At 55.0% G+C, this 11634-nt stretch overlaps 1 protein-coding gene across 1 annotated transcript; it reads left to right on the top strand.

Annotated features, from left to right (window-relative positions):
• Positions 1–1255: 1255 nt before the first annotated feature.
• Positions 1256–4303, top strand: HOXC11 (homeobox C11; the record flags this gene model as incomplete). The annotated part of the gene is made up of 2 exons (XM_079775741.1): positions 1256–1940; positions 3180–4303. The coding sequence occupies 2 exons, from the start codon at positions 1256–1258 to the stop codon at positions 3410–3412; spliced, it is 918 nt and encodes a 305-aa protein (XP_079631867.1). The 3' UTR covers positions 3413–4303.
• Positions 4304–11634: the final 7331 nt, after the last annotated feature.

Raw genomic sequence — 11634 nt, forward strand, 5'->3', positions numbered from 1 at the left:
GCTGGGAGCTTCCACCAGGGAGTGGCCCTAGGCACTGCCTTGCCTGCCCAGGTTCCTCATCTCCCCTCCACTGCCCTGCCGGTCTGTCTGGAGACCCGCATCTGGCCACACCACCCACCTCTCCGTCCCAAATCATCCAAGGATAAGAGCCCCACACCTAGTCCTGCAACCATATCCTTCCGGAACCCCGACATTGGTCTTCTTTTCAGCCCCCAAGCTGAGGCTGAGCCCCCCAACCCAAAGAGAAGATACATGGCACTCGTTCCAACCTTTTTCTTTGGGGTTTGAGATTTAAAAAAATCCACCGTGGATGTAGCTTTCTGTGCATTGATTGACAATAAAGTCAGGCATGAAATATTCACCCAGGGCCACTCTCTCATACTAAATATTTAACACAACATTAGAGAAGGTTTTTCCCAGACTTTGCCAGGCACCGGCTGGGCGGCTGGCGCACTGCTTTCCACTCCTTTATGACTAATCTAAGTCCCTAGCTGCCGCAGCACAGCGAGCCAGACAAAGTTGGAACACTGGCTTGCTACCGGGCTGCCTCACCTTGGAGAAACTTCAGATACTCTTCTGAGGAGTCTCTCCAAAGGGAAAGGTAGTCTTGACACCCAGCCCCGGCGGGAAAAAGAATTGATTTATTCCAACTGTTCCAAGTAGGCGCTGGCCCCTCAAGGTTGGCGGGCTCCGGAGTCCCTGAGAGTTGGGGGTGAAGGATTAACATCTCTGGCGGGATCAGGCAGTGGGGAAAGAGGTCCTCATCCCCATCCTAGTCTCTGCTGACGGAGGGGAGGAGGCTAGAACCCCTTACGTGAGAGCCCTCCTCCTTCCCCCAATCCTGGGGAAAAGAGAGCAGCAGCTAGGAAAAATACATTTACCCCCCTCCCAGCCACCGCCCCTGCCCATCCCACTGCCCACCCCACCCTAACCCTCTCTCCCCTCCTTTGCTTGCTCTGTGGAATGGAGAGGAGGGGAGTGAGAGAGAAAAACGAATACAAATCTGCAATTGATTTTCATAATGTTTCTGCGGTGTTTGCAAACCAATCGCCTGAACGTCCCCATCTTACCTAAGAGAGAACCCCTCCTACGTCTGCGAAGTGCTCCGAACTGATATATGACAATATCTACTTTGGATCACGTGCTCGGGGAGAGAGACTAAGACGGATAACGCGTCATCTCGCCTTCCCAAATTTTCCCCCCTCGCTAGACCGGGTCCAAAACCTCCATCTGGAGCCGGCAGGAGAAGAGAACGATGTTTAACTCGGTCAACCTGGGCAACTTCTGCTCGCCGTCGCGCAAGGACAGGGGCGCTGATTTCGGGGAGCGAGGGAGCTGCGCCTCCAACCTCTATCTGCCCAGTTGCACTTACTACATGCCCGAGTTCTCCACGGTCTCCTCCTTCCTGCCCCAGGCCCCTTCTCGCCAGATCTCCTACCCCTACTCCGCCCAAGTGCCCCCGGTCCGGGAGGTCTCCTACGGCCTGGAGCCCTCCGGCAAGTGGCACCACCGGAACAGCTACTCCTCCTGCTATGCGGCGGCCGACGAGCTCATGCACCGGGAGTGCCTGCCTCCTTCCACCGTCACCGAGATCCTCATGAAAAACGAAGGCTCCTACGGCGGCCACCACCACCCCAGCGCCCCGCACGCAGCCCCCGCGGGCTTCTACTCCTCCGTCAACAAGAACAGCGTCCTGCCCCAAGCCTTCGACCGCTTCTTCGACAACGCCTACTGCGGCGGCGGCGGCGACGCGCCTCCCGAGCCCCCCTGCCCCGGCAAGGGGGAGGCTAAGGGGGAGCCCGAGGTGCCCCCGGCCTCGGGACTAGGGTCCCGGGCTGAGGCGGGGGCCGAGGCCGAGGCCGAGGAGGAAAACACGAACCCCAGCTCGTCCGGCTCGACCCACTCGGCGGCCAAGGAACCGGCCAAGGGAGCCGCCCCCAGTAGGTAGCAGCGGCCGGGAACCAGGCGGGCAGCGAGGGAGGGAGGGAGGGCGAGGACAGGGGGGAGGCGAGGGGAACGGGGACGGCCTCGTGTTTTGGGTCAGTCTGATTTTATGTGGAGTTTTATAAGCATTCAAAGGATTTTATTATAACCTACAAAGCCCTCTCTCCCAACGACTCGACTTTTTACGACGGAGAAAGGGTGGGGAGGGAGGGAAAAGGGCTCTTTAGAAAAAGCCGGGTGACCCCCCCCCCTCCCCGTTATCTCCCTCTGTCTGTGAAATTTTTAAAAGCGCCACCATCGCGGGCAATATTAACTTTGATCGTGAACTTAGAGGAGCATTTAAGGAAGGATGGGGAGCCGGGCTGCCGAGGGGTGGGAGGGAGGGGAGGGGTGGAGGGGGAGAAAGGGGAGGGCGAGGGAACGACAGGGAGAAACTCCGAGAGGGGGAGTGGTGGGAGAGAGAGGCGCTGGAGCAGAACCTGGGGCCGAAGAGGCCCGCCGCGGCTGCTCCACTTCTTTTAAAAACTAATTTTGAAATGTTCAAACTGTGTGTCCGTGGGTCCTTGAGCAGAACCCGGAGTCACTCGGGGTCAGCGGCGACGGAGGGACGGGGCGAGGCGGCTCCCCGCGCCGCTGGGCTCCGGGCCTGGGTCCCGGCGGGTCCCTGCGCTCCGCGGCCGCTGCGCCCGCCCGGCCCGGCGACTGGGGAGGCGCGGCCGCGGGCGCCCGGGAGCGCCGGGGCCCCCGGAGCGGCTCTCGGGAGTCCTCGGCGCCTGCTCGCTCTGCTCGCTCGTCCTCCCGCCTCCCACCGCTCTCTCCCACTCTCACTCTGCGCGCTCGTTCTCCGCGCCCCCCCCCCCCCCATTTCTGGGGGAGGGACGGTGCGTTTCCCGAATCCCGGGGAGGACAGAGGCAGGGCCGGGGCCGGCGGCTGAGCGGACGGGGCCGGGGGCGCACTGGGCCCCCGCAGGCCGCCTTCTCCCCCTAGACTGCGTCAGCCAAGGCCCTCGCCCGCGGGGCGGGGGTCCCGCGCGGCCCGGGTCGGGGACCGGCTGGACCTGGCGGGGGTTCGCGGCGGCCCCAGCGCCGCGCCCGCAGGGAGAGGGGCCGGCCCGGCGGGAGGGCTGCCCGCGGCGGGGCTGGGAGCGGGGCCGCCGCGCGCCCGGCGGGCTGGGGTCGTCCGGGTCTCACGTGTCTCTCTCCCCCTCTCCTCGCACTTGCCCCCTCCCCTCCAGACGCCCCTCGCACCCGCAAGAAGCGCTGCCCTTATTCGAAATTCCAGATCCGGGAACTGGAGCGCGAGTTTTTCTTCAACGTGTACATCAACAAAGAGAAGCGGCTGCAGCTGTCCCGGATGCTGAACCTGACGGACCGGCAAGTGAAAATCTGGTTTCAGAACCGGAGGATGAAAGAAAAAAAACTCAGCAGAGACCGGCTGCAGTATTTCTCGGGAAATCCTCTGCTGTAACCGCAGACCGGGCCCTTTCTGGGGAGAGGGAAAGGGGGAGATTATTTTATTTTATTTTTATTTTTTATTTTCTAACTCGCCTTCTTTTCGCGGGTGGAAAGCTGGACCGTGGCCAGGGCCGTGGCCCGCACTTCCTTCCGGAACTCCCTCACCTCCAGCCGGACTCTCGCCCCGGGACGGGCCCGGGCCTGGAAGGGGGGCGACGGGAAGCGGCGGACCCCGGGCGAGTGGACTCCCCGGGCGCCGAGGCCCAGACTTTATTTAAAAGAAAACACACCTCGCGACGAGGTCTTGCTGCTCGGGTCGGGCGGGGGAGGGGCGGGAGTCGCGGCGCCGGAGCCGGACGATCCTCGGACTGAACGCGTTCCCTCGCGCAAGTGAACACCTCTGCTCCCACGCCGCGTCCGCGGCCGGAGACTTCTGGGGCTACGGCCCCGACCCCACCTGCCCCGCTGCTGGGGGGCAGCTCAATGTGATCCTGCCTTGCTGTGAAATATCTGTACCTTCGACCTGGTGTTAGGTGTGCAAAGTCCGTGTCCTACCTCCGTCTGCGCCCAGGCCCCGCCCGAGCCTAGCTGTCGCCCCTGTGACTGTGTAGAGCCCTCCTTTGGAATTTCTTAACTGGTGCATTGAGGTTTCCCAACCTTTTTCCAAGTCGTGCCCCACTCCGTGGGTTTATAGCTATAGTCTATGCAGTTGTTGCCCCCCCATCCCCCCACCACCTTTTTTTTTTTTTTAAGGAAAAAAAAAGATGGGTGTGGGTGAAGCAGTAGGGAGATGGGACTGGGCACCTCCCCCATGCTGGGGCCTGAATTTTTGTAAATAAATTTCGCAAGCGTTTCTTTCTACCCTGAGGGGGTAGGGGGAGGACTCGCCTGGAATGAGATTCAAATCACCCACCTCTCTCCATGTGCGTGAGTGCGTGTACATGTGCCATCCCCACCCTGCTTCTGTCCCAGAGGGATTGCTGTGAAATTCTTATGGTGGCAAATAAAGATATTTCATTCTGTTCAATATTATGATTTTATTTGACCCTTTTATTAGCCTCTCTCCTCTTAAAACCCTCAATGCTCCCAAGGTGGAGGAGGTGGCACGCGGGCAGGGCCCTGGCGGTGTGGACCGACTGTGAAGGTGAGGTAGGCCGGGGCTGGGGGGCCCGCACCCCACCCCCTCTCCAGGGGCAGGGGCCTGAGTGTGGTGGTAGCTTCCTCCCCATCTCGAGCTGAGAATATCCCGTGGCTTCTCTTAAAGCTCTCCTTTCTCACGTGCAGCCCAAGCTGCGTCCAAATGCCGGGCAATGCTTTCCGTTTAAGTACACGTTTGTTGTGGAGTTAATTGTAACCATCATCAAATTTAAATTTATAGGAATTTTCTTGGCTCCACTGCCCTCCTGCCAGATGTCTCCGTCTGTTGCAGTTAAGTGTGTCGGGTTGAGGATAGGGCTCTCTCTCTCTCTCTCTCTCTCTCTCTCTCTGGGAGAAGACTGTATTGGAGTTTTTATATACAATTTTGAAGGAGGGAGGGAAGAGGAGGAGAAACCTTCCTTTCCTCACCTTAGCTGCCCCTGAGGGTGGGAAGGTGGGACTGGGCCCTTTCCCCTCAAGCACAAATGGCCAGGCTCCTCCAGACACAACAATACCTAGGCTGGGGCCACCCTAATGTTTATACACTTGGTGTCCCCAGGAGAAAGCCCCAGAGATTTGTTTTCTAACAGGTTGGCATGGGGTGCGACACTAGGGAGCATGACCTGTGTGAACAGTGGGCCACACCTATGCATGTTTTTCTACATAAAGAGAACCACAGTCCGTTCCGCACTGCACTTTCAGCGAGGGCATTCTGGCCACCTCAAATGCAAATTCCTTCCTTATTTGGGGTCAAAGATTTGAGGCCAATTCTTGTATCTTTCCCCCATGTTGGAACTGCTCTTAGGTAATTCAAAGAAAATGTTTTTGTCAATGCAATTCTGTTGAAGGAAAGATAAAAGTGCCAGGACAATGGACTATTGCGTCTAGTCTCCTTCGTCCTTTTTTGATGACTGAAATCCCTGCAGCTTAGGTATCTGACTCTCTAACTTAAAAATGTGGTTTTGAGACAAAATTTGCAAACTAAGCTGTATATGCAATGCTGCCCCACAGTTCCCCCATGTGCCCCCCCCCACAAATACGTTTAAGTCAATGTGCCTGTGGGTACACATGAGAAAGAATAGCATTTGCACGCTTTCCTTGTAGCATGAAGTAAACCTGACCACATGCACACCTAGGGCCGTGTCCTCTGTGGTGTGTAACTTATGGCAGTGTTTGGTGATCGGCAGGAATGCAGCTGAGGATCCTCTGTGTATGACTGCCTGCGTGAGTGTGAGACTTCTCTAGGTGTTTATCTACTTAGTCATTTCCAGGAGTATTGGCCTGCTGGCCACGTTTCCAATAAAATAACATGAAGATAACTCTGTAGAACAAATCTGTTATAAAGCAAGATATTAATCTCCAAAGACTCCTGATTTTGGAGAAAAATATTTTAAATCCTCAACTACCACGTTCCCTACAATGTGCAGCCCAGAAAAGGTCCCGGACTCCAGGAGGGATTTCTGAAGGCTGGCTGGGGGGAGTCATAGTGAAAGAAAAACAAAGCTGCTGTGACCCTAGGCCCAGGAACCTGCCAGTCCTTGGTGACCCTCTAAAAATAAGAAGAAGAAAAAAAGGGTTCCTGTCTCCCAAACAAACCCACTTTCGGACCCTGGGGATGTCCAACACCCTTTTGTCAGGGCCACTCTGGGCTCAACTTCTCCGGGTAATCCCCTCCAGCCACGGCGCTGCCCTGGAACAAAAGATCCCCGTCTAGACGCCGCCATAAAGCGTTCCCCCCACCCCACCCCCGGGCCTCTAAACCCAGTTTCATTTCGCCCTTAACGACCCAGTCTGGCCTGTGTTAGAAAACGCTTCCGCCCTAAATAGTAAACAAACCGGTAGTGGAAGGTCTTGGCACCCCCAACACTCCCCAGACCCCCACTCCATTACCCCCTTGCCCGGCAGTTCCCCCTTCTCTAGCCTTTCTCAGCTCCCAGCTCCCCAACCCCCTTTCCCTGCCACCACTCCCCACCCCCAGTAAATAAACCCGAGGCCGAGTTCAAAGTTTCCTGGAGCTAAGGAGGAATGTTGGTTGTAAAAATCCAAGTTTATAGCGCACGTGGGAGTTTACAAGGGTATTAAGTGGTGTGGGCTGAGAGAGAGCACGCTGAGCCCCTCCCCCTCCTACTATGGGTTTTGGGGGTGCAGGAGGAACCTGGGGGGACTTGAAAAGAGAAATGGGTTGGGGCCAGCCTTGGGTTTGGGGTTTCTTTGTCACTCAGACTCTGGGTCGCTGGGAAATGATGATGCCAGGGCCCCTTGGAAGATGGCTCACAGGAGCCTCTGAGAGAAAGCCCCCGGGTGCTGCGAGGTGTCCCAGATGGAGAGGCTGGAGAGCTCTGCTCTGAGAGTTGCAGACCAGATACCTGAAAGGTGAACAGACTTGGGGACACCTGGAGCCAGTTCTCAACCAGAGGGGGGCAGGCTACCTGGGGCTCATTCCTTGAGTGGTCTAAAGGCAGAGAGAGGACTTTTCTCTCCAGAGCAAAGAGGAACTTTGAACTTCAAGGGAGTCAAGGGCACCACCCCTTCCCTCTCCCAACCTCTCTCAGGAATCTGAAGGGCCAATACTCCCTCCAGGGGGCAGTCCCTGGGGTTTTCTGGTGCCCCAGGGCTGGCTCCTGCTGTTTGCTGCACCCTCCCTTCTCACGGCCCCACAGAACCCCGTGCACGCGACTACGCTCTTTATTATTCATATAAACCTTTGGAAAAGGCATCACCCGGAAGTTTTTATAACTTTGTTTGGCATAAAAGTTTTACAAGATTCCTCCTCCCCTTTTTTAAAAAAACTTAAAGTTTTGGTTTTGCTATGAATGAAATTTCAAGATTTGGGGGAGGTTGGGAAGACAGAGGCTCTGGGGTGCTGGTGGGCAGGGGGAGGGGGGGGGGATCTGGAGTTGCCTTGCTCAGCCTAAGGCAAAATGAGGCTTAAAGACTGAGGTCAATATTTTCTGAGGCCACATTGGACCCAGCTTTGGGGACTGCCTATGTCGGCGTCCAGACCTCCCCCATCATGCCCTCTTGTTTGACTGCAGGCATCATTCTCTCTCTCTCTCTCTCTCACACACACACACACACACACACATACACACACACACACACACACACACACACACACACACACACACACCCTGCACACACTCTCAACCCACTGCATAAAGTGGAAACCCATAACCTTGATTCAGACCACAGATTTGGGATTTGGGAGGGTCTCTCTGTGCACACAGCTCTGCCTCCCGCTAAGTCCACAATGAGTTTGAAGAAAGACAGAATTCCAAACGCCGAAGAAATTAAGAAATTCCTCTTGCCCCGCGGTTGCAGTGGTTGCCGGACAGAAGGAGAAGGATGGCCAGCAGGGCTGCAGTCTGGGAGCTCAGAGAACAAAGGTGCCCAAGTGGACATGGCCTTGGGCTACTAAGCCCACCAGTGAGCCCTTGGATCTGCTCCTTGAATCACATGGGATTGACAGAACCCCACTCCTCCATGTCCCCTGACTGCAGCTTTAGGGAAATCAATTGGGCTCAAATTGAGGTTACTTTACTGTTCAATTCTGGAAGTCAACACAAAGATGAAGCTAATTCTCCAAAGACAGGCCTAGTGGACAAGGCTCCTTTGGGGAGATTGGAATGAAGATACCTGAGCCCTGGAACCAGCGCTGCAGGGAGCCATCGGAGTCAGTTTCTCCTCTAATGGCGACTGTTAAGGCCTGGCCTCTGGCTGCCGCAGCCCTACACTTCCCCTTGTGAGAAGCCGAATGAAGACTGAAAGCAGGAGAAGGTCAATTCCAAGCCTGAGCAGCCGGCTGGGGAGGATGCAGCCGACCGAGCCTGATTCTCTCCCCTCACAGAGCCCATCGAAACAGAGACAAACAAGAAAGGCTAGGGAAGAAGGTCAAGAGGAAGGGAAGCACTGAGAAGGAAAGAAAAGAGCAAAGAATAAATTGTATAATAAGGAAAGAAAGAAGGAAAAATGAGAAAGACAGTGAATTAAGGAAGAAAGAGGAAAGGATCAGAAAACGAGAAGGGAAAAATGAACTGCAGAAAAAAGAGAAGGAAAGAAAAAAATGCAGAGAAAGAAGGGGGAGCAAAAAATAAATAAAAAGAAAAGGAAGGAAGGAAGGAAGGAAGGAAGAAAGAAAGAAAGAAAGAAAGAAAGAAAGAAAGAGAGAGAGAGAGAGAGAGAGAGAGAGAGAGAGAGAGAGAGAGAGAGAGAGAAAGAAAGAAAGAAAGAAAGAAAGAAAGAAAGAAAGAAAGAAAGAAAGAAAGAAAGAAGAAAGAAAGAAAGAAAGAAAGAAAGGTAAATGATGGAAAACAGATCTTGGAAAAGGAATTCAGCCGGTAAGGAAGGATCGGGGGTTTTCACCGTAGTGAGCCGGCCCAACCACAGTCCTGGCTCTGGCTGGAAACCCGACCTACTGGGGCAACTTGGAAGCAAACCATTAAAGTGGGGAGCAAGGCCTTCCCCCCACACACATCCTCCCATCCGTCTCCTCCTCCCTAAGCTTCTCTTGGACGCGTTTGCTATCTGGTTTCGATTTGATTCGGGAGGCCAGGTTAAAGCATCGGTCGGCAAGAAAGCAGTTGTGCTGGCCAGGCTATTAGACTTCTGGACTCGGGATCGCGGGAAGCGCATTTTTGGGTAAAAGTGAATTTTTGTGGCTCTGTGTACAAAATTAAGCACAACTTGGACACGTGTGTAATTGGTAAACTCCATAGCATCGGGGTGCAAATGTGTGTACAAGGTCCAGATGTGAGAGCGACTCTGATGGTTGGCGGCCGGGTGGAATGGCTGCGGGATCGGGGAGACCAGAGGCCCCTCCAGGCGCCCTCAGCCTCCCGTCTCCCTCTCTATACCTGTTTGAAAAGCTCTTTCCTGGGCTTCTGAGCACTTGTATTTTGTCTGGGATTTCCTTTCTCCCAATTAAGCCGAGGCAGAGTCTGGTGTTAGCGAAAAAGAAAAGCAAATCTTTCCTTCAAGTTTTGGAAGGAAAATTATTTACGTGGGACTCCAAATCAAGAGGGAAAAAAACCCTGCAATTTTCACTAGTGTGATTTTGTTTTCTATTTTGCTTGATGAGATTTCAAGACACACACACTTTTATTTTTATTTTTCCGCAAAGGGAGAGACACTTTCCCTTTTTCTTTTCACCTTTGGAATTTCCTAGTTGACTTCCCTAACCTCTTGGAAAAACTTCACTAATTTTCCTTGGCGAAATCAGGGTGTTTCTGAGGGTGCTTTGAGGGTTTGAGCCAAAAAAATCAGCCAGCCGAGGTTCCTTTCTGTTTGTGAAGCACTCCATTTTTCTTCCATTTTTACATGGAGACCCCGGGTGCCCCAGCCCTCGGCCTGCCCCTGGAACCCACCGAACACCCTGGAATATGCAAGGAGCACCTTCGTCCTCTCCCTGCCCGCAGTCCCTGCCTCCTTGCTCTCTTCCCAAGGTCCGGGGACTGGGAAGAAGGGCACCAGGAGCCAGGACTCTTGGGGTAGGGAGGATTTGTCAAGATGTGGGTGCAGCCTGAACCCCTCTCTGGCCTGCAGCCCCTGGATTTTTACATCCTCAAGTGGAGGCAAGAAGAGGAAGCCCAAGAGTCACAGGTCTCTTGGTACTCCTGGGAAGTTGGGGAAATGTCTCAACATGGCAATTCCAGCAACACAGACTTCTCCTGGACCCCGATCCAGTTCCCTGGGGTTCAGGCCTGAAGGCCTTGGCCCCGTGGAGCAGGGCCGGTGGGCGCCTGGCGGCAGCAGGATGCCCTGGCAACTCCGGTGCCTTTGAACGCCAGGCCCGGACAATAGGACTGAAACGGCCTTTGCTCGTGGCCTCGGGAAAGACCGAGCTCAAGGGGGGCAGGGCTGGGACCTACAGCCGACCGACCGACCTGCAGAAACGCTCCTCTGGCCCCCTCCTCACCCTCACCCCTCAAGTCTTCCTTCCCACCACCCCCACTGGGGTAGAATTCCAAAGTCTGAAAAACCCTACAAAAACCCTAAAGTTGAATTCAAGTCTGCGTCGGCACGGGCTCCAGTTTAACGGCTCCGAGTTTGCGTTTATCCTGCGTAATTAAAGGCAAACATTTGTCCCACCGGGGGTCCTACTTAGGCTGATGAATTTGATTTCTTTTTTCATTAATGGGCCGTGTTTATCATACTTCTAATTATTTCAACTTTAAACACTATTTGTTCTTGTGAGGAAGTGGGAGTCCAGGCGGGAGGTCCCTCGTCCCACGGGGATTACTTCCATTAATAATGGCAAGGATTCGGGAGCGACGCCATCCCCTCCCACGGGTGAGGTAAGGAGTGAGGTGGACTGGGGGTCGGGCTGGTAGGGGAGACTGGCCCTAAAGCCGAGTGACTCCAATCCTTTCCCGCTGGTTCCCCAGGTTAAGCCTAGGGACTCGCTGGGTTTGAGAGGTAACCTGGAGTTCGTCTCCTTCGCCCTCCTCCTCAGCCTCCCTCACCCCCTCCCAGGCCAAGCTCAGACCGTGAGGCTCATGGCAAACTTCCATTTCCCGCTGCCCCAGCCGGATCGCAGCCTAGCCGGGCAGAGGCTTCCCTAGTTCTGTGCAGGCCCCCAGCCCCCAACACCGAGAAAAAGGCCAGGGAAGGCCAAGGTGGCCAAGTGGCACCTGAGCAGAGGGAGAGGGCCCAGCAGAACCCCAAACAGCGAGCAAGGGCAGGGGTCTGGGACGCCAGACTCCAGGGACAGGCACACCAGGCAGGAAAATAAAGGCACTGTGACAGAGGGGGGAGGGAACCCCCCAAAGCCATATAATTTTCAATTGCTCTGGTCTTTAATTTCATCGCCCCATAAATGAGGAAATATCAGTTCCCATACTAAATTTTTATCCCCGGCTGATAAATATGACGGGGAATTTTCGTTGGGTCCTCGTAAAAGCGAGCAGTTTCGATCAAACTGGTGGGGAGAGACTTATGCAGATAATGCAAACAGAGTGGCCATAAAGTCTCCTCCGTTTCCCTCGGGGTGGGTGGTGGGACAAAAGGCTCTCTGGATTGAGTGCTCCCCGGCGGTCCCGAGTCTCCTCTGGAGCCTAAACAGCCTAACCTTGCCTGGGCCAGCCCCTCTGCCGAGCCCAC

This window comes from Cnephaeus nilssonii (assembly GCF_951640355.1).
Source record: "Cnephaeus nilssonii genome assembly, chromosome: 6".
Lineage (NCBI taxonomy): Eukaryota > Metazoa > Chordata > Mammalia > Chiroptera > Vespertilionidae > Cnephaeus > Cnephaeus nilssonii.